Source organism: Pinus tabuliformis, chromosome 7, assembly GCF_031772625.1.
Source record: "Pinus tabuliformis cultivar Carrire ecotype Pingquan chromosome 7, CPIR1, whole genome shotgun sequence".
Lineage (NCBI taxonomy): Eukaryota > Viridiplantae > Streptophyta > Pinopsida > Pinales > Pinaceae > Pinus > Pinus tabuliformis.
Genome location: NC_142293.1, coordinates 767,991,649 through 768,013,937, shown reverse-complemented (window position 1 = coordinate 768,013,937; position 22,289 = coordinate 767,991,649). Strand labels below are relative to the sequence as shown.

At 38.2% G+C, this 22,289-nt stretch overlaps 1 protein-coding gene across 1 annotated transcript in view; it reads right to left on the bottom strand.

Moving 5' to 3' along the window:
• Positions 1-9,018: 9,018 nt before the first annotated feature.
• Positions 9,019-22,289, bottom strand: part of LOC149249809 (uncharacterized) — a 208,960-nt gene continuing 195,689 nt past the window's right edge. The window contains exons 4-5 of the mRNA XM_089458800.1: positions 9,398-10,050; positions 9,019-9,293 (exon numbers count right to left, since the gene is read on the bottom strand). Coding sequence (XP_089314926.1) covers positions 9,265-9,293; positions 9,398-10,050 — 682 coding nt within the window. The 3' untranslated portion in view covers positions 9,019-9,264. The remainder of the gene's footprint in view (positions 9,294-9,397; positions 10,051-22,289) is intronic.

Below are 22,289 nucleotides of genomic sequence, written 5' to 3'. Positions count from 1 at the left end.
GTCGACTTGGTCTACTTGGACTCAAAAAATATACTTTAAAATTCAATTTTCTTTCTTTTAAATGTTCAAATGGAACATGCCAAAAACAATTTTCTTTTAACTAAAATAAATTATTTTTAATCTTTTTACAACATTAGACCAAACCTAGCTACAATTTCAACACTCCCTCTTAATTAGGGAGGTATTCATAATGACTCATAAGGATATTCTCAAGTTGAAGGGTTCCATAAGAAAGGATCCAGATTGATAAGCATCATTGATGATAACATCATCATAACCAACGTTGTCAAAATACCAAGGCCTTGACAAGTACAAGCTCTATCTCTCTAGTAGCTCATAACATAATGATGGGAGGCATTCAATAGGACGCCACACCGCCTCTCTGAGGCACATACTCCCACCTAGGTCCACCAAAGTATGCCCTCCATGGGACCATTTCCTAATCTTGTTGTCACAATACTTGACACAAGGAAATGCTAGTCCTTTGGACCATTCTTATACCAAATCAATGTACTTGACTTACCATTGTTAGTCCTAGTCACAATACATGTCTAAAGAATGTGGGTCCAATATGTTCATCCAATCCACCATTCTCCTTATATGTGTCCATGTACTTGACTTACAACGTTAGTCCTAGCCACAGTACATGACACATGGGGAACTAGGTGTCCATCCTCACTCCCTCTCAACTTTGATCCACAAGCCCAAGCTTGTCTCGAAAGTATTCATGCTTCCCTTACATCAACTACATGTTCATCTGTGGATATTTGTTGTAGCTTCCTGGCTCCTATTTGTGCCATACTCTTGAATCATAAATCTCTTTGACCTTCCATGAAAAAATAGGTTCTTTGACAATCTTTATAGGATATTACGATCGAATACAACACGTCGTCAAATAGTCCATCAAATGTTTTATGGAACCAAACTACTTCACAACTAATTGTGCAAACTGCCATATCTTATGCCTTCGCAATGCAACAAAATCCCGCTTTGTGCTCTTCCAATAAACCATACCATATCCCAACCATCAGTAGTATCTCTACTCATCATCAACACTGCCAAACCAATCGATGTATCCTCAAGTCCCAAGTTGTAGTGTAATATCCTTCATGTCAAATTTTGCTTCCAACTCCTTCTGAAGTCAATATTTCTTCCTTTGATTCATGTGCCCTTTCCCAAAATACGAGGTCTTCTTTAATCATGAGGCTCCTTCAAAATCTGGGAAAACTCTTCTAACCGAGGCAATCGTCTTGACATGATCTTCTTCCTCTTACTGGGAGAACCTTCTTGTTGCCATGCTATCATTCGGTGCATGCTAGATTTTGACTTCTCTAATGCATACTTCAAATTACTCTCTTCTTAATGCATTCACGTTCTTCCATGATTCAGAAAAGTTCTCATGTGTTGCTACGTTCTTCCACTTCTTTCCTCTATTGTCAAAGCCTAGGAAACTCTTATCATTTACCTACAAACTTTATTAGGAGGTTATGGAAGAACAAATACAATTAAACAAAGTGTATAGGCAAAACATTATCCAAAGATAAAGACAATAGCAATAGTAGTAATTGAAGAAAGGAGATGTAGAGTACTTATCTTTTGAGAACAGAATCAACTCCCTCTTAATCTTGTACTTCTTATAATCATCTTATTCCTCACATCAGCGTGATGTCATTTTTGTCATTCTCAAGCGCTAGGGCTTCTTTCAGCGGAAATGATTAGTCCTAGGGTATAGTCCCTATGGTTTTCATAGTTCAAACTTTGTTAGGGTTTAGAAACCCTAGATGCTTCAATATCTAAAATCCTCAAGACCTTTCACCTTCTAAATTGCAAGTTATACATGTATATAAATGTGTTAGCTACAAACTCTAGAAATGCCATTTATATGCCTTCTATATTTGAGATGGAGCTCATTGATGTTTTGATTGTCTTACTCTAATTGTAGCACAAAACTTTAGCCTACATATGCAAGGAGAGGATAGAGCACTTAACATATTGATTATGTCTTTGTCCTCGACAAGGGAAACATGCAAAATAGACTTAAAATATTATAGATCTTTGAGATCATTTTTTTGATGAACTTAGTAGTCATTAATTGAAAGAGAACTTGGAATGGATTTACAATCTAAATCTATGCCTAGTTCTTGAGATATGATAACAAGACATTATATGTACCTCTTCAACCATAACCATCCAACCTTACTTGTTCTCCATTTTTTCCTTCAAGTATGGTACCATAATATAAATTCCTTGGGCTACTTCAAAGAGATATGCTTACAGTAAACTCGGACTTCTCATCATGGTAGCGCAAGTCAACTCTTCAATTCTATCCATAAGAATTCCTTTCAACTTTGTCCATAAGAAATTTGCAACCAGGTCTTTGTATGGTCTCTCAGAGGTCCACACATCAACCTTCGCACAAGTGTCACAATCCTCCATATGAGCCAAGGTTATAGACGACCACATAAACACGTGATACAAATCTTCGCAAGATCTTTGCGTGACCAATAGGTACAATCCTTTGGTATTCATTTAACAAAAACAAGACCAAGATAATTTGCTTCAGATTAGACCTACAACCATACCTCTCCTTGCCTCAGAGATGTATACTTTAGACTTCAAGCGAATACTAGAGCGAGGTAGATATAATGGTCTAAATGCTTCAAACTACAGCATGTTTTACTTCATCCTTCAATTCTTCCTTCAAGTATGGGTTGCTTTAAAAAGATAATGGGTCATCTCATTGTAATGTTTATTGTCTTTGCAGAGTTCGTCAGAGCTTCAGATGTCAGTGATAGATTATTGGTCTGCCACAGGGACTCGACCCTTCTCATTGATATAGGTCAACTTACTATACTATATGTTTTGTTCTTCTATTATGTATAGTGTAACCTTCACAAATTTGTGCCACAGAAATAAGCTCAGATTATTGGACATACAATTATGATCTCAGATTTTTGGGTCTTAATTTATAGAGGTACCATCTCGAACTAGTGTCTTGAACTGTTACAAGCTTAACCTTGTCACTTTTAGGGAGTTCATATTCCTTGTAGAGTAGATCATAGTCTTTTTACAAAGATAGCTTCTTCTCTTGCACAATTCCTTAGACTTTGCATCATAGTGTAGTTACCTTATAATCTTCGCAAGGTTCCATAGATAAGGTGCTTCATGTCCTCATCACAGTTCCACAAATTTTTCATAGAAGATAGATGCCATAGGTAGCTCGTATGAATTATAGGAGAGTCATGCCATCATGCCACTATCCAAAGAAACTCAGATCCATCAAAGTATGATCCTGTCATAGTTTCATAAAGGCTCAAATTACTTTAGAGATGATTTCGGATCATGGAGAGGACTTGATCCTTCGGACAGGGATAATTCAGACCATTGTCACATTCATCCATAGTTTTGGATCTCTTGCATAGGTAATGTGTCACAAAATTCAAACCTTCCTCCAAGAAACGAACCACAAAATAATATGTTACAAAATAGGGTACAAGTCAAAAATCTTCATCCTTATAGAGATTATTTGTTATTTCAAGGAGACTTTCTTCACCTTCGCTCTGCTTCTAAACTTCGATCTCTCATAAACTTCTTCAACACTTCTCTTAGACCTTAGCTCTAATACCATGTTGAAATTCATTTGTAAACTATAATTTCTGAACATGATAATCACTAGTGACTCATATATAAATTTTCTCTTAGCATTTACTTCATTTAGTTATGTCATCAAGCAATTACACTAACAATTTAGCCACTCAAATAGAGATCATAGTGCCGAAGAGACGAGATAACAAACACCAGAAATTGGGCCAAAGGCCAAGGAAAAACCCACAAGGGGAAAACCCATTGATCCTATCTTTATAGAATCTTTTTCATCAAGAGAAATCCAAGTCAAACTAATGCCAAGTCAACCCTCCAAACTCTGCAATCTTTTTGTCAACCAATATGTTTATACATGCATGTCTTTAGAAGCCACATCAAAGAGATACAAAACCTCAGAAACTTCGCATAACTTCAGAAATGCAGTGTCATAGATAGCTTGGATATCACAAGAGTGTAGTGCTACATAAAGTTCGGATAGGACAAAAGTACAGTGCCGTAAGTATCTCACGTGTTACAATGAAATAGGTGTTAAAGGAAGCTCGCATCGTTACAGGAAAATGTGCCATAGGAACTCACATCACCACAGAGAAATGTGCAACAAGAACTTGCATCATAACAAAGAAATATAACCTCGGAAAATTTGTATGTATGCTTCGCAGAATCTCGTACTTCTGCCCTAGGAATCTCGTCCCCCTTGCCTCAGATCAAATCATCGAAGTCTGTATTTGATGGAGACGAATTGGCTTTTACAGTGGTTTTTTTATGCGAAGGGGCACCACTGTTGGGCAAGCCAACTTGTCTTCTAGAGGGTCGACTTGGTCTCCTTGGACACATAAAAATATATACTTTTAAAAATTTGATTTTCTTTCTTTTAAATGTCCAAATGTGACTAGCTGAAATTATTCTTGATCTTTTTACAACATCATATATTATGAAGACCGAACCTAGCTACAATTTCAACACAAATCACCTCCAAAAGTCAAAGTCAACACTATTCAAATTTGCACCAAACTCTGCCATCTTTTTGTCAACCAATCTGTTTATACATGCATGTCTTTAGAAGCCACATCACAGAGATACAAAGCCTCAGAAACTTCGCATAACTTCAGAAATGCAGTGCCATAGATAGCTTGGATATCACAAGAGTGTAGTGCTACATAAAGTTCGGATAGGACAAAAGTACAGTGCCATAAGTATCTCACATGTTACAATGAAATAGGTGTTAAAGGAAGCTCGTATCGTTACAGGAAAATGTGCCACAGGAACTCACATCACCACAGAGAAATGTGCAACAAGAACTTGCATCATAACAAAGAAATATAACCTCAGAAAATTTGTATGTATGCTTCGCAGAATCTCGTACTTCTGCCTTAGGAATCTCGTCCCCCTTGCCTCAAATCAAATCATCGAAGTGTGTACTTGATGGAGACGAATTGGCTTTATTTACAGTTGTTTTGTTATGCGAAGGGGCACGACTGTTGGGCAAGCCGACTTGTCTTCTAGAGTGTCAACTTGGTCTACTTGGACACATAAAAAATATACTTTTAAAAATTTGGTTTTCTTTCTTTTAAATGTCCAAATGTGACTAGCTGAAATTATTCTTGATCTTTTTACAACATCATACATTATGAAGACCGAATCTAGTTACAATTTCAACACAAATCACTTCCAAAAGTCAAAGTCAACACTATTCAAATTTGCACCGATCTAGTCAAACTCAGAAAATTTTAGTCCTGCAACTAGGGCCAAAATTTGACCTGCAATTACCCCAGAAGAAACTTGGCCTAATCACAGAAATTCATCCTTCACACATGTGAGCTGGTAAAAGTAAAAAATTCAGTCAAAGATGTTAATTTCTTCTTGCTTTGACTTGCCTCTGGCTCCTTCGACTCGTCATCAAACCCACTTGTTGGAGTAACCATAATCTAAGGCTAGCACGAAGATAATTATATTAGTTATGTGGAAGAAGATCACAACTTAGCAAAGCCAAAAGAGATCAAACACATCTGCAGGTGTTTGTTACTTTTGTTTTTTAACTATCATTATTTTATTGTACTATTTTTGTAGAGATGTATTATCAAACTCAGTGCTAGATGGGACAGATGACACCAATTCAAGTCATGTTGGCAATTGAAAACGTCCAACTTTTAGAAAATCTCGAAATCATCCCCATGTTTAAAATAAGAATGCCTATCAGCATAATCATTATTTGACAAGATTTTACTATCATATCGAGAGATCATTTGATGAAGCCATTGATAAGCTTCCCAATAAAGGTGTTGAGATGGCACACAACTCACTAAAAAGGTATAGAGATTTAATGAAGTCTCTCTCCTTACTTTGTCATAATCAGCCCTGTGACCTTATGACAGATCATTTTATATCCCATCTTGGGGCATAATAATGGCAAAGGTGTGAGCAAAGGATGGTTGTGGCAAGGGACTATAGGTCTCAACAATGTAGAGGAGCCTTGTACAAACTAATCAATTATTGGCACAGAGGAAAGAATCATGAATTCCCAGAATTGAAGTAAAAGTAGTCCAAATCATTGAGCAAGTAGAAGCTCTGACAGAGGTGACTTCGTGGGTGGGTCTGCATTGGAAGACAATTTAGGCAAAAATGAGAGAATACTGGGTGGGAAAATTCAAGGAACAAGTGTAGTTGATGACCGCCACAAGCATTTAAAATTGACTTGTGCACAAAACCTTGGGGAGAGGAGGTTAAAATACAAAATTAAGTAATTGGAGAAGTTAGAGAAATCCTGCTAGGGACCAGATACTAGTCATGAGGATGTCAGTGGACAATATGGTTCCTGCTGCATCTATGGGAGCTCAAAGCTCAGTGACTTGGAGCTTATGAAAATTGAGAATTAGGACAAATCGAAACCATGTGTAGCAACAAGAAGGATAGAGAATAGATGGTATGGTAAGCATGAGATTTTTCTCTGGTGTCATGCCCCTCTCCTTCAAGTCAATTGTGGTAGACACAGCCTTTTCATGCTTCCGTTATAGCCCAGGAAGCTTGTTCAAACATGAACAGTAGAGGAGTTGCTTCAATGCCCTTAATTTTGAAACTCAACCTCAATTGCCCAGAGACATAGGTGTTTTGCATAGTGTGGTTTTGGTAGTAGAGGGCAGTACCTCTCCATGTGCCTTATAGTTAGTAACTGTTTATATGTTCCAGTAAGGCATGCATAGGCAATATGTTTTAACGCCATAGAACTCTGTTATAAAGAAGATATGCATAAGCATTAGCTATGGCCATGGGTTCATCTCCTCATACCTTTCTGTATATTAGTATAAAACCAGATTTTGTTTATATATATAGAGAGAGAGTATGTAATTCCATACCTCCAGTAATTTCTTACCTTCACATGATTTACATGAAGGCTGAATGCCACGGAAATTTCTCCAGGTTTTGACGTCCCAATTCTAGCATAGAGAGTAATTCCATACCTCCAGTAATTTCTTACCTTCACATGATTTACATGAAGGCTGAATGCCACGGAAATTTCTCCAGGTTTTGAAGTCCCATTCTAGCATAGGGTGGCCACCAATGAATCTTTATTTTATCCCCCAGATACAAAAAAACAGAAATGTCCAAAAACAGAGAGACGTGTACATGGATTTAAAATTCCAACCTTCTCTGGCAGTGCATTGGGTCTAAGCATTCAAGTAGAACCACTCTGATGAAAGTTGCCATAATAAACAAGCCCATGACAAAATCACTACACAGGTTAATTAGTTTTACCATGCCCGCTGGATATGCAGATGTGCCTGAGGAAAAATCGTTCCTCCTACTTTAATGAAGTTTGAGCTTAATTCTGATGTAATAGGTGGTGGACATAATACAGTATGCCCGCTGGTAATCATCTCAAAGACTAAAAACTGTCATTGGCACAATGAGACCTGTAGCCAAGTTGCAAGATCCGAAAATCCAGTAAAGGATTTACAAATTAGGAGTTCCAGAGTTTATATGTTCAATCATGTAAATAAGTTATCAGAATACTCAAAAGCTGACAGCATCATCACTCATCAGCCCATTCCCAAGAAACAGAACTGTTTAAAGGAGAAAAGCCATACCATTAGTTGGAAAGTTTTACAAGCATGGATAAAGGAATAGTTTAGAAATATGATATCAACTTATATCCCTTTAGGCAGTGTCAGAATGTCGTGGTACAAACCACAAACCTTCAGAAAGATTATCATAGAAAAAATTGATAAACTTCCCATCCTCATTAAATTCCTCCAAAAAAAAAAAATCTCTTGAATTTATAATATCACAAGCAACAAGATTTTCGTCCATAACTACTATAAATCAGTAATTCACTTCCAACTGCGAATTCCTTATTAGTAAATAATATGGGTGACTTGAAAGATGTTAAAAGGCTAACTGAGATCTCTCTTCCTACAAAACACTCTCACGCAGGTCAATCTGTATTTGAACATTGCTCCCAACTGGCAGCCATTGCTATCATCTATGAACCGCTTTACATTTAAATAAAATTTTAAACAGGTGACACATCCCACAGGGTTGAGGCTGTGTCCCCCATGTTTCCCACGTTCCAGGAGCAGGGAGCACCAGGGGAAACATCTCCCCATGTCCCCCTTTTGGGGAAACATTTCCTCAATGTGGGGGATGCATTCCCCAATAAAGTGGGGGATGCATTCCCCAATAAAGGGGGTATTTGGATGCGTCAACCACCAACCACTCCAGCCCTGATTTTTTGTCCAACAACCCTTCAAGACAGACAAGATAGCGAATAGAGATTTGAAGAGTTAGTGACCTTGGTAATTAATGGTAATATTAAATCCATTTCTCTTTTAGCTTACTTTTTTTATCCTTTACTTTTTGGTTCCCCTTTATCTTAACTTTTCTATCATTTTACTTAAATTTTTAAAATTACCATTAATGTTTCGGGATGTTCGAGAGTGGTTCCAACTCCATCTGTCTTCATATGGAAAAAGTAGAATTTCATATCACATTCAGAATTCAGCAGACTAACAGTTTCCAGGATTTTAGAAATGGCAGGATTATAGAGATTCCATTGAATGCACAATGATAAATTTGCATAGGATGAACTGTTATCGTTGGTATTTTATCATTCTTATTTTTATTTTTATAATTTTGGAGACAAGGACCACTATGCTAGGGACCCCAACATCCCCCCATCCCCCATGAATTTCAATAAATTTTGGGGGTGTTTCCAAATGTTCCCCATGTGCATTTTCCCACTCCAGTGCTCCGCCATCCTTATTTTCAAGTGCAAAAACCTTGGTAACTGTTAAAATGCCAACTATAAATGTTTTATGACAGTTCTGTAAAAATTTCAAATTCATAATGATTTTATCTCATTTGTCGAAAAAAAAATCTATTTATCAAGTAAAATTATTTTATCCTGAAGAAATATGGGAAAATATTCATTTTGAATTGAATATTCTTTTTTGGACAAGAATAGGAAAATTAGCCAAATAATGAAATTTAGCCCCTAAAATTTTCTTTGGTATTAAACCATAATACAAATGGAGAACCCTGACTCTGGAATCTGCTGTCCATGTTCTCCCATCATTTGGAATCACCCATACATTGACTGTTTTCTTTTAATTTGAGATCATCAATTCATTGATAAAATTCTCCAGACTACTGTACAGTGTACATTTATCATTGTCCTCCCTGTGTAGGCAAGAAAGCTAAAATGCCAAAACATGCAGCCTGTTAATCATATGCCTAAGTTTCTTTCCAAAGAGATAAATTGACAATTTGGTAATCACAGAAAAATCTTACTAAACTGTACCATCTGAAAAACTTAAGCTTGTTTTCCATTGCCTGGGCAAGGGAGATCCAAATATTCGTTCAAGCAAAATTTTGTCTTTGTTCCCAATCTTGTATGTACCATAACCATTAGTTACAGCTAGTTTCAATGCTTTCCTTCCATTCTCCGCTTTTCTCTTTCTAGTTCTGGAGAGTATGCTAATGTGCATCAGGTCTTCATCCTGGGATCCCATGTGGCCAAAAAGTTTTGAAATACTTTCACTGTCAGAAGACTTCCCTTCCTTCAAAAATCCATCCACCTCAGAAGTGACCCTGCCATCATTTTCATTTGTGGTCCCAAGTTCAACGCCTTCTGATGATTCATTAAATTTTCTACTTGTTAATTTTGCCTCACTTATTTCTGAACCTTCAGGTGCATCCTCCTTACTGATAGACCCACTGCTTCCCCACCATTTCTTTGAAACAGATGACAAGCCATTTTTGGGGAATCCTTGTTTGAAATCATCCAGGTATGTCGAAATAAAAGCCCTATGACCCGAGTGATATGGTTGCCGAGCAGCTTGAGGGACTCTACTGCCAGAAGGTTGCAAAATATTACCTGAAGTGGCAACCCCTGGTTGCCATCTACCAGTCTCATTGACTGTATTCCCTGTTTTGCTTTGATTTTGCATGGCCCTGCATTTCCAGGAAGAGACCATTTGATACAAGTTACACTCCATAGAAATTTCATTAGAAAAAATAAAGTATTTTGGTCGTGCATAAGTCCACACATTGCAGAAAAGAGGGGAAAAAATAAGGGCTATGGTATAAAGCATGAAGAAAATACAAAGTTCAAAAATGGAAAGGCTTAGATGCATAATGAAACGTATTAAACAACCATCCATGACTGGAAGAGTCCCAGCAGAGAGAGTAATCTTAAAGAAGCACACATGCACTCATCTTTTTGAGTTTGAAAAAGTAGGAAAATAATAACATCTATAACCTGAGCAAAAAGCAAATACTAGCATACCATGACAACAGAATGAAGCTTTGCAGTTTATTACAGATCAAAACTGCAAGTTATTTATATTTACCACAGACCACCATCTGATCAGTCTCCTGCTCCTAATTCATGGTTAAATGAGAAGTAATGTTAAAAACTTACAGGTTATAGACTACATGGGCCTAAAATCGAGGAACAGGGGATAAAACTATTCAGTATGACTCTTTAGTAAATGCCTCAAAAGCCTCATAGAAGACTAAAGAACACAGCAGGCTTTGCAAGCTGCTTATATATCACTCAATATTACCAGAATCAGCTCAGGAAAATACACCACGAGGCAGAAGACCCAAGAATTTGACTCAGCTTGGCAAAAACTCCTCAAGCACAAAAACATAAAACATATATGCAATTTTATGAGGACAAATACATTTTCATTCATATCAAATTATTCTATGCCTATACAATGTAGAATATACATATGTCCAAAAAAGTTGCCTTGTGCACTTTGAAAGAAGAAATCCATGCAAACTGCCTCTATTATGATGCTCTAGTTGAGTTCATGGATGTCGTAATAGCTTTGGTGTGTTGTCCTTGAGTTCTCTTGGTCACCCTTCGTCACATTTGCAAAATGACAGGAGCAACAAAAAAAATGCAGGAAAATGTGTTAGTTTCGAAGGGTTTGTGGCTTTTATAGATAAAACCAATTTCAACTTGCAATAGAGTTGATACTACTCATTTTAAGGCCAAGCAAAGTGAAATTCGGGGACTTGCAAGAATGGTTCATGAGACTATTAACATTGATATCAATAGCATATAATACATAATAGTGGATTTACAGGGATACCTAAGAACACAAGGACATGATCCCAACGCCTTGGGATCTGATAGCCCTGTATAAAATTTGAAAGAACCTGAAGCACTGCTCCCAACCAATCGAAAACCCATTCTGACCACTCCATTTCCAGGAGCTTGGGAGCAGATATGAAACAACCCCAAAGTGAATGGAATGTCTTGGGAGAATGGGGTACTTTCTGGAAATATATAGGTCAATTTTGAGGCATTATGCAAGATAGTTTCCTGTTGTTCCCTAAGATTATGTCATTTTAGCCTTTTGAATGTGAATGTGATCATGAGGTAAACAAAAACTGTTAGCCTAGTAGCTTCAAGTGTGAGGTAAAAACAAATCATGAGACAGAAGGTGCCAACTCAATGAGTGTCTGAGCATTGGGAGAGTGGAGGAAGAAGCACAATGGAAATAGTACCTTCAAGTTTTCTATGAAACAAAGCTATTACACAACTTCCAAAATCTTGAAACATTTCACACACAAAACAGAATTGGTGCATCTCAGTGCATTGGATACAAAACGAAGTTAATTCAAGATGAAACCGTTGCAGTAACGCTAGCAACCACTAATGGCATCAGCACTATTGATCATTCACAGAAGAAAGAAATTAAAACCAGTTACACATCCTCCGTTTTGATAAGAATTTGTTGTAACTATAAATCCTGTGTATATTGGAAACTTGAATGAGTTAGTGTAATGAGTCAGGCATCTGTCTCCTTTCCAGTAATCATTGTGATTCAAGTGCCAAATTTTCCATCTGGTTGAATACTATCACAACCATATTAGCAAATGTGGTTGATATATGCCCATCAGCATCATTTTCCATTTATTTTATAAACCTACTTATTGACAGGATAGCATTTGTTATTTGATAATTTGCAATGGGAATTCATAATTGTATCAGGTAAATGTGAAAAGGTAAACATGGATTTAGAGGTCCAAGGTAGTTAATATTTCAAATACCATCCGTTGATGTAGTGGAGACGACGAGAATATGCCAGTGTCTTTCATTTAAGACCATAAGATAAATATTTGGATTAAAAGAAAAATTAATCTGCCAATGTTCAACAGGGAGGACGCCTATCAGTGTCATAAAGAGATGTTGTGAACATATCATGGTGTAACAGTTACTACTATAAGCAACAATGACAAGTTCCCGACATTTGATGAGCTTGTTGGCAAGTGCACTCAAGAAGAAACCAAGATGATTTCCAGAGGGAGGATTCAAAAGCATAAAGAAGGAGAACCCTCTGCTTTTGTTGTTCAATGACAAGAAGAAGAAAGGAAGAGGAAGACCATATAATACAAGAAGTCCTGCTCCAGCATCTAAGGAATCTAATAGGAGATTTAGAAAGGATATGTCAAAAGTCGAATGCTTCAGTTGTCACAAGTATGGTCATTATGCTCAAGATTGTCCAAAAAAGAGAAGTGCTCCAAGGTCCTACAACAACAATCGTGGCTACAACAACAACAAGTTCAATAGAAGAAGGAGAGATGCTCCTAATGATTGTGAAGAAGGAAACCGTCCTTAAAATAAATCAAGGAACACAAGGTATGGAAATAATGCAGCTGCTACTCAATCTGAATATTTTCTTATTTCTGCACTTTCTAGCTCCTCCCCTCCGGATTCGTTTGATAGTTGGTTGGTAGATAGTGGGGCCTCTAGACACTTCACCGGGTATCGTGAAGTCTTCTCTAACTTGGTTGAGAGGGAGAAAATTTTGAAAATCATGCTTGGGGACAATTCTACTTATCCAGTGAAGGGCGTTGGTTTTGTTTCATTTGATTTGGATTATGGTGAAATCATGCATTTACAAGATGTTATGTACATACCGAAATTAAAGAAGAATCTTGTATCTATATCTACCTTGGAAGACAAAGGGATGAGAGTTTCCTTCATAAGAGGAAAGGTCCTCACTTGGCCTATGGAATCTTGCATGAGGGATGCATTCACTTTGGGATCAAGAATTGAAGGACTCTATAGAGTCAATGGAAGACCAATCCGAGCATTGGTACATGATAGCAATCATCAAAGTGAGCTATGGCACCGAAGGTTTGCTCATCTTCACTATGAAGCCCTACCTAAAGTAAGGAGGATGGTTTCTGGAATGCCTGAGGTTCAAGCTAATCATGATGGAGTATGTCCAGGATGTGCAAGTGGAAAGAAATCAAAGGGACCATTCCCTTCTAACAGGAGCAAGACCAGTGATATTCTACAACTCATACATTCTGACTTATGTGGACCCATGCTAGTGAAATCTCTTGGTGGCTACCTATACTATATAATCTTTGTGGATGACTTCTCATGGAAGACATGGATATTCTTCTTGAAACACAAGGATGAGGCATTTGATATGTTCAAGGACTTCAAGGAACTAATAGAGAATCAAACAAAGAAGAGAATCAAAGTCTTCAGGCCTAATAATGGTGGAGAATTCACTTCGAATGAGTTCATTGAATTTTGCAAGGGAGCGGGAATTAAGTAGGAGATCATCGTACCTTACAACCCTTAGCAAAATAAAGTGGCTGAAAGAAAGAACAGGACCATCATGGAAGTTACCCAAGCAATGTTGCATGATCAAAAGTTGTCAGAGGTTCTGTGGGGAGAAGTTGCCAACACTGCGGTCTATGTTCAAAATAGGACCCCTCATCAAGCCTTGGGTTACAAGACCTCCAAATAAGTCTTTACAGGTGTGAAGCCCAATGTTGGACACTTGAGGATCTTTGGCTGCCCTGTATACTTTCATGTACCGAAGGACAAGAGGAGCAAGCTGGAAGCTTCAAGGAAAAAATGTATGTTTATTGGATATGGTGAAAAAACTAAAGCTTTTAGAATATATGTGCCTAGCCAAAGGAATATAAAGTTTAGCAGGGATGTGACATTTGATGAAGATGTTGCCCTTAGAAAAGCAAGGGACACTCCTCCTCCTACCAATGTTGAGAACAAGGATGATGATCTTTTGGAAGGTTCTTTTGTGCCTGAACTTGAGACTGATGTTGCTGGTGATCCTTTGGAACCCATGGACCCCTTGGATCGCCCTCCAAGTGATCCTCCCACCAGGAATAGAACTCTATGGCTTCGTGACACCTTACAGGATGTTGAAAGACATGTTGCTACTAGAGGGACCTTCAGAGAAAGTAAAAATCCATGTTGATATCAAGGTTATATTGTGGCTATGAGTAACATCATACAGGTTGAACCTCACACCTTTGAAGAAGCAATGAAAGAACAGGTATGGAAGGATGTTATGGCCAAAGAATGAGTCTCTAATGAAGAACGATGTGTGGGAAGTAGTTCTGAGGCAAACTATTGTGACTTCAAAATGGTTATACAAGATTAAGCATGGTGCGGATGGAAGTGTCGGGAAATACAAGGCGACGTTCGTGGCTAGAGGTTTCTCCCAGAAAGAGGGAGAAGACTATGATGATATCTTTGCACCAGTTTCCCACTATACGACTATTCAATCTATTGTGGCTCTTGCTACTAGCCAGGGATGGACTCTTCACCAAATGGATGTGAAGATCGCATTTCTACATGGCATACTCTAGGAAGAAGTATATGTTGAGCAGCCACGGGGATTCGAAGTACATGACAAAAAAACTCATGTCTGTAGGCTGAAGAAGGTACTCTATGGATTGAATCAAACCCCCAGGGCTTAGTATTCCCGCATTGATAGCTATATGATGAAGCTTGGATTCACAAGTAATGTCAACCTGAACCTCTACTTCAAAGTTGTCCAAAAAGTGTGGCAGAGACCTGGTGAGATTTTCCTTTCACAAGGGAATTATGTGGTGAAATTGTTGGCAAGATTTGAAATGGTAGAATGTAAGTCCATGGCCACATTGATGGAGAAAAATTTCAAGAAGCTAAGTGGAGAAGCTGCAAGACCTGATATGGCAAATCTCTCCGAGTATCAACAATTAATTGGGGCACTATTGTTCCTTGTGAACACTTGACTGGACATATGTTTTGTTGTCAACACCTTGAGTCAATTCATGACTAAGCCATTCCATGCACACTAGGGTGTTGCCAAGCATGTGCTGAGATAATTACATGGGACTATCAATCTTGGACTAAGATATACTGCCAGAGATGTGAGACTTCATGGATACACCATCCTAACTGGGCAGGAAATATTGTTGATAGGAAGAGCACTTCAGGATGTTGTTTTAGACTGGGATCTACCATGATATCTTGGATGAGCAAGAAGCAAAAGTCCATTGTCCTTAGCACGGCTGAGGCTGAGCACATTACTATTGGCATGGCTAGCTATGAGGCAATATGGTTGAGGAAGCTCTTTGGAGAGTTGTTTGACTAGGTTTTGGATATGACAATGATATATTGCAACAACAAGAGTGGGATTCGACTAGCAGAAAATCTTGTGTTCCACGACAAGTCCAAAGATTATTGAGATTAGATATCATTATAGCAGAGATATGGTGCAAAGAGGAGCAGTGAGACTTCATCACAATGAGACTTCATCACATTTCAATTGACGAGTATATAGCAAATATTCTTACCAAGGCTTTGCCGAAAGGGAAGTTCTTGGTCTTTAGAGAGCAGCTTGGACTGATGGATGTGACCCTCCTGGGAAAGGGTCTCAGTTGATCAAGGACACTAAGCTATGCTCTTCCCCCATGTCTGAGCTCCCAGGGAGAGGAATTAAGTCGGAGAGCTCCTGGGGTTGAGGGACCTAATTAACAATAGGATACATGCAATCCCAACTTCTTATGGTAAGTGGTATCCTGCCTATTGTCATAGCAGGATGTGTGGTATCTCCCCTATTATCGAGTATACCCCAGTATGCATCCTACCCACAAGTTAGGCTTAATGGGATTGCCACCCATCTGGCCAATGGGTGAGGAAAACTTAGATTTGTGTGTGATCCTTACCAATGGTAAGTGGTATCCTCCCCAAGTGTTAGGATGCAGGTGTTCTACCGCTTGACCCTTGAGGGTCAAGGTGGGAAGGTCAGCAGACAATAGGATAAGTGTTATCCTTACCTCCCATGGTCATTGGTATCTTTTCTATTGTCATGATGAATAGGATGAGTGCGATCCTTACCTCCCATGGTAAGTGGTATCCTACCTATTGACATTGGATATAGAGTGGCAGATTTATCTCCCCTATGATGATTCTTTTTCTTTAGATTTGAGTGTTCAGTGGATGAGCAGAGATGAGAAAGATGAGCAAAGATGATATATGACACAATTAAGTGATGACGATGACGAGATATTTGAGACTAGATCTTTTGATGCAATCAGAAATCGTCCCTAACTGAGAGGGAGTGTTGAAATTTAGTAGCTCGGGGAGAAATTCCCTCCTTTGGGAAGCCTTCCTCATCCGAAGAAGACCCTACTAACCCTTGGAAGAATTTAATTTGGTCAAGGAAAAATATTATTTTTAATATGAAACCCACATGTGCACAAAAGTACAAGTTGGCTTGGGCAAGGAAAAGCCACCTCATCAACCATAAATACACATCATATCACATCACTTGGAGTGCATCACCACACATCACATTCTTCTCTTGTATGTTTCGTATAGCTCTAAAATTGCAGATCTTATCTCACACATGCAAAGGGAAGGAGGAGATTTTTTATTAGTGCGTTGACTCTCTAATTTCACAGTGTTGACCAACCTTTGACTACCTTTGAATTGGGTTCATTTGACTTGGAACTATCTTTGTTTTGGAAGGCCGAAATGATTGGACAAGAGATAAAAAAATTGGGTTGTTTGACCAAGGTTGACTATATATCTGTGGAGGTTTGACCACAAGCTTTATCTCTCCTTTGACCAAGCTTTTGATGATTGTTTTGACGGGATTTAAACGAGCTTGGAAGGTCGAGTCAATTTTTGCTTCAACCGAGCTCCTTGGAGGCAAATTTCACTGTTGACCATTGACTGGTTAGGGTTTCTTTTGTTGTTGTTGACTTTGACTAGAATTGCAAATTTGTCATGTTGACCATATTTGACTTTTGGGTTCATCTTTGATTGGATATTGGTTAGTTGATTTTGGATGGTAAAAGGTTTTACTTTGACTCTGTTGAGGAACTTGAACATTGTATCTCTTTGCTAAACATTTGATGACAATCTGATAAAAGAAGAATTTTGAAAGGGTTTTCCCCCTTGTGGGGTTTTTCCCTGGTCTTTGACCAAATATTGTGTCTCTATTGTTCTTGGTTGTCTTCTATTGGGCATTGGTTTACTATTATATCTGTTGAAAAGTGTAACTAGGTTCAGTCTTCATAATGACGTGTAATTGTGATTTTCCGTAATTGATGAAAGGAAGAAAAATAAAATTATTATTGTAATGCTTATCTCATGGGTTTCATGAGAAAGGAATTTTATTTTTAGTAATGGCTCCCATTGTGACCCTTTAGGTTTTGTCATCTAGTCAAAAGAGTCAAAGTCAATCAATGTCATGTATAAAGGACCCTTCTTGTGCATGTTACATTTGTATATGAGTCAATGAAAGAGTCTAATAAGCCCTCCAAGACCAAGCAAAAGTATCTTCTTCATGTTGGCTACAAAATGAAATAAAAGATCTTCACCAAAGGACATGTCGGCTCACCCTCTCTCAAGTCGACCTATTATCACTGGCAAACCACTATAAATAGGCAGCTCGGCCTCATTTCAGAGAAAGGATTTCGGTGGTCATCAAGTCTACAATTCGATCAAGGTCTGAGATAGAAAAGGAGTGTGAAGCTCTCATAAGAAGTCTCTCTATCCAAGCGAAGGAGGAAAACTAGAAGAAGATCTGTTTGGGACTATTTTAGGACTGATCTCCACTCACACGTACGAGGAAAGAAGAGGTTTATTGCTGCAGAAAAGGGCCAAAGATCTCCTTGTTGTGCTAAAGGCCTAATCAAGGAGTATTCAAGAAGCCGAGTTGAAGAAGAAAACCTTCCAATCCAAGCGAAGGAGATGAAGAGGTTAGATCACCATATGTGTTGCAACTAGCGCTGAAATAAAGTGCAGGTCTGAAGTAGAAGGAAGCTAAAGTTGAAGAATAGCCGAGAAGAAGGAAGAAGCAAGAGGGTTGACTATCGTTGACTCAGGGAAGAAAGACTTCATCAAAGAAGCTTTGTTTCTTGGTCTTCGAGTGGAAAATAGGTCAAGGGTCTTGGTCTTGGTATTCGTCAATTGGAATCTCTATAAGAAGAAGAATTTGTTCGGGTTTTCCTCTCAAGTGTGAGAGGTTTTGGCCCTCGCTAATAGCCTACATTTTTTGTCTCTTGTCTCTTTATGATTTATGCATTGGTAACTATTTGATGAAGAAGAACACTAATAATCTAAGTAATTGAAGATCCTAATCTAAGAAGTAAAAAGAACTCACAAGCAGTTACTAAAAGAAGAGAAATCACTTAAACCTGATGCCCTAGATTTCTCAACATGGTATCAGAGCTAAGGTGACAAAGTCAAGGAAGGGCATCTTATCAAGGGACACTCAAGGATCAAATCTCGAGGAAGGCATCAAAGCAAAGATCATCTTTAAGACAAGATCTACAAAACCCTAGATCAAAGAAGGAGTCTACAAAGAAGTCTTGGGATCATCATCAAGAAAAGAAGGCCAAGTTGAAGAGATCTACGAATCAAGGTCCTTACCATTGAAGACATCACCAAGAAGTCATCATTGATCTTCATCAAAGGATCCAAAGAGATCTCACTCTCTGTGGGATCAAGGATCACTCTTGAAGAAAACTACCTTCATCAAGGAGAAGTTTTCTATTCTCTATATCATCATCAACATCAAGGAAGCAGCGAGGGGAAGGAGCATCCTATCAAGTAAGTATATTTATGACCACCTCTGAATCTGTCAAAATGTCTTTTTGCTAGGAAAGCAACAAATTGGTTGGGGCTTCAAATTATCTTGCATGGAAGAAAATGGCAGATCTAAATCTCATTGAAAATGAGGTTATGGTCCATGGAACATTCAAAGGATCTATCACTAAACCAAGAAAGGAAGATGCTCAAGCTCTTGCAAAGTATATGAAAGGGGAAGTTAGGGCTCAAAGGATTCTCATAGAATATATCAAGGATCCCCTCATCGCATATGTACCCAAACTTGAAACATCAAAAGAAATCTATGACAAACTGGTAGAGTTGTATTCTGTAAGCACTGTTGGAGAAGTCATCTCATTTAAGGCCAAAACTCTACAAGCTGAAGATGTCAACAGAAGATGGAATAGCCTCATACTTTATGAGGATATCTGAAATCCTGGATCAACTACAAGATCTGGGAGAAGTCATGTCTGATAGAGAAATGATTACAGTTGTATTAAATGCACTACCGGAGGAGTGGGGTAAATTTACTTGAAGTAATTTATGGGAAGAAAGAAACTACTCCATTACAAGATCTATGGTCACTATGCAAGATTGAAGAATGTAGACTAAAGGCCAAATCTGATGTGGGAGCTGGTGAGCAAAATCAAGCTTATGCTATAATGACAAGAAGAAAATGAAACTTTGGGAAGTCAGATTCTCAAAAAAGAAAAGGGACATGGCTAAGATCTAATGTTATGAGTGTCACAAATATGGACAATACAAAAGAGGAAGAGAAGAAGCCCATATCACCAAAGAAGTAGAGGGAGTTGAAAAGAAGAAGTCTAAGAAATAGGAAGTAAGAGATCTCTATTACTGAAATAGTCTTCCTCACATAAGTTCTTTTCAAGTTCCTAAGTCTTCTGTTGTAAGATATGGCTATCATGATTCATTGAGTAAAATAATGGGATGCATCAAGGCCAGTGTTGATAATATCACCGAAATATCGGCGATATTCGTAAATATCGCGATATTTTCAGCGAGTCGAAATATTGCTGAGAAAATAACGCAATATTTTCAACTCCCAAAAATATCGCGATATTTACGAAATATCGCCGATATTTCGGCAAAATATCCCACGACGATCCAATATATCGCTGGGAGACAGTAAAAAAAATCTGCGCGGGTTATAAAATTCCGATTTTGGTTTTTTATCAATCATTTTCATTTCTGATTGCTGGAGAAGGAAGGGGAGAGCTATGTGCTTGCTGCCAAAGAGGGTTTGAGAGTTGCATAGCTATTATCGCCACCAACAACGAAGATTTCGTTGATCTAAGCTTCAAGAACAATGAGACAATTTCATTTCTTCCATTAATAGGTATGTTCAAATAAACCCCTATGTTAATGAAGTTTTTGTTAGTTTTAGGATTGTTCTTGCTTGCCTATTTGCCTACAATCATTTTGCTTGTTTTTTTTCCATTTGAAAAGATTTTCATGCCCATGAGGAAATGCAAGGGTTTTAAGTTTTTAACTTTTCAAGTTTTCTCCATATTTGGAGAGCAAACTCCATTTTTTTTGAGTTCATAGCTGCAGAGGCTATTTATTATATATTAGGGGTTCATCTCTATAAAATTTCTTCATCTTAGAAATTAGTTTCTTATTGTGCAATGTGAACAGTGAGGTAGGTTTACCGTTTGCCTATTTCTATGTATGAATTTATGAAATGATGTGCTCAATATTGGATGTTGTGTAATGCCTTCGAAGTGAAACGTATTCCTCCTCTTATTGACAGTGTTGTTTATTCATGTAGCCATGATTATCTACTTGGTGTTTCCCTTACAGATTTCTCTGATATTTGAGAGCAAACTGCATTTTTTTTTACACTTTCAAATACACCCTCTTATTGTCATTTATGGTTTTTCATTGAATTTTCAATTCACATTGCAAAATTGCAAATATTGTAGCAAAAAAAATTGTTTTGTAAAATGATGTGGTTATTACTTATTAAGTTACTAATTCCAATTTTTTTTTGGTGCCCTAGGTTTGAGTTAGCCCACTACAAAACACAAATATGCCAAAAGCCTTGGACCCATTTTGGGAGTATGGGAACCCTGATGGTGGGACAAATCGTGCATATCTTACATGCAAATTGTGTGGGACCAGGATGACAGGTGGGGTTACACGACTAAAATACCATCTTGCTAGACTCAGTGGACATGTGGGATTTGTACAGTTTCTAGTCTGGACTCTGGAGCTTATACAAAAGGCTCTTGAGGCAATTGATGAAAAAGATAGAAAGAAGGAAGAGGTAGAAAGAAACAAAGTTGAACATGCAGGTAGATCTTTCAGGATATCTTCTCCTGATTTTGATGTTGAGGGTAGTGGGAGGGGCTCCACAGCTGGCACATCATCACCTACTACTACTAGTGTGAGGTCATCATTTTTTGTTTCACGAACAGGACCTGGAGCACAACCTGGCATAAAATCGCTTGTTAAAAAAAAGGAGAAGCAAGAAGCAGATAGAATCATGGGGAGGTGTATTTTCTGGAGCGACTTACCTCTCAGCATCACCAAAACCAATCCATTTTGGCAGCCAATGTGTGATGCTATTGTTGTTGTGGGCCCAGGGTACAAAAGTGCCACATATGAGGAGTTGCGGGGGCCAATTCTTCAAGCAAAAAAGCAGGACATCAACTCTAGATTGGCGGAGTTGAAAAAGACATGGGAAGTTACTGGATGCACAGTGATGTCTGATGGTTGGACAGATAGAAAGGGTAGGACCCTTCTAAATTTCTTGGTACATTGTCCTAAAGGTACCATATTTATTAAATCGTTGGATGCATCAGAACATATCAAAGATGCAGCAACGATATGTGAGTTGTTAGATGGGTTCATTTGGGAGATTGGTGTGCAGAATGTGGTGCAAGTCATAACAGACAATGCAGCTAATTATGTGTCTGTCGGCAAGATGCTTATGGAGAGGCATCCCACATTGTTCTGGACTTCGTGTGTAGTACATTGTCTCGATTTGTTGCTTGAGGATATGGGGAAACTCTCCTTCATCAAGGAGGCAGTTGATATGGCTAGGAGCGTCCCTAAGTTTATTTATAACCATGCTTTTGTTCTTAGCCTCATGAGGAGGTTCACTAGAAACAAGGAGTTGCGGCGTCCTGCGATCACACGTTTTGCCACAAACTTTATTACTCTTCAGTCTTTGCTTCGATGTCAGTTCGAGTTGAAGCAAATGTTTGTGTCTGATGATTGGCGTAGTTGTAGATACAACAGGAGACAGGATGGGAAAGCCATTGCAAAAATGGTGTAC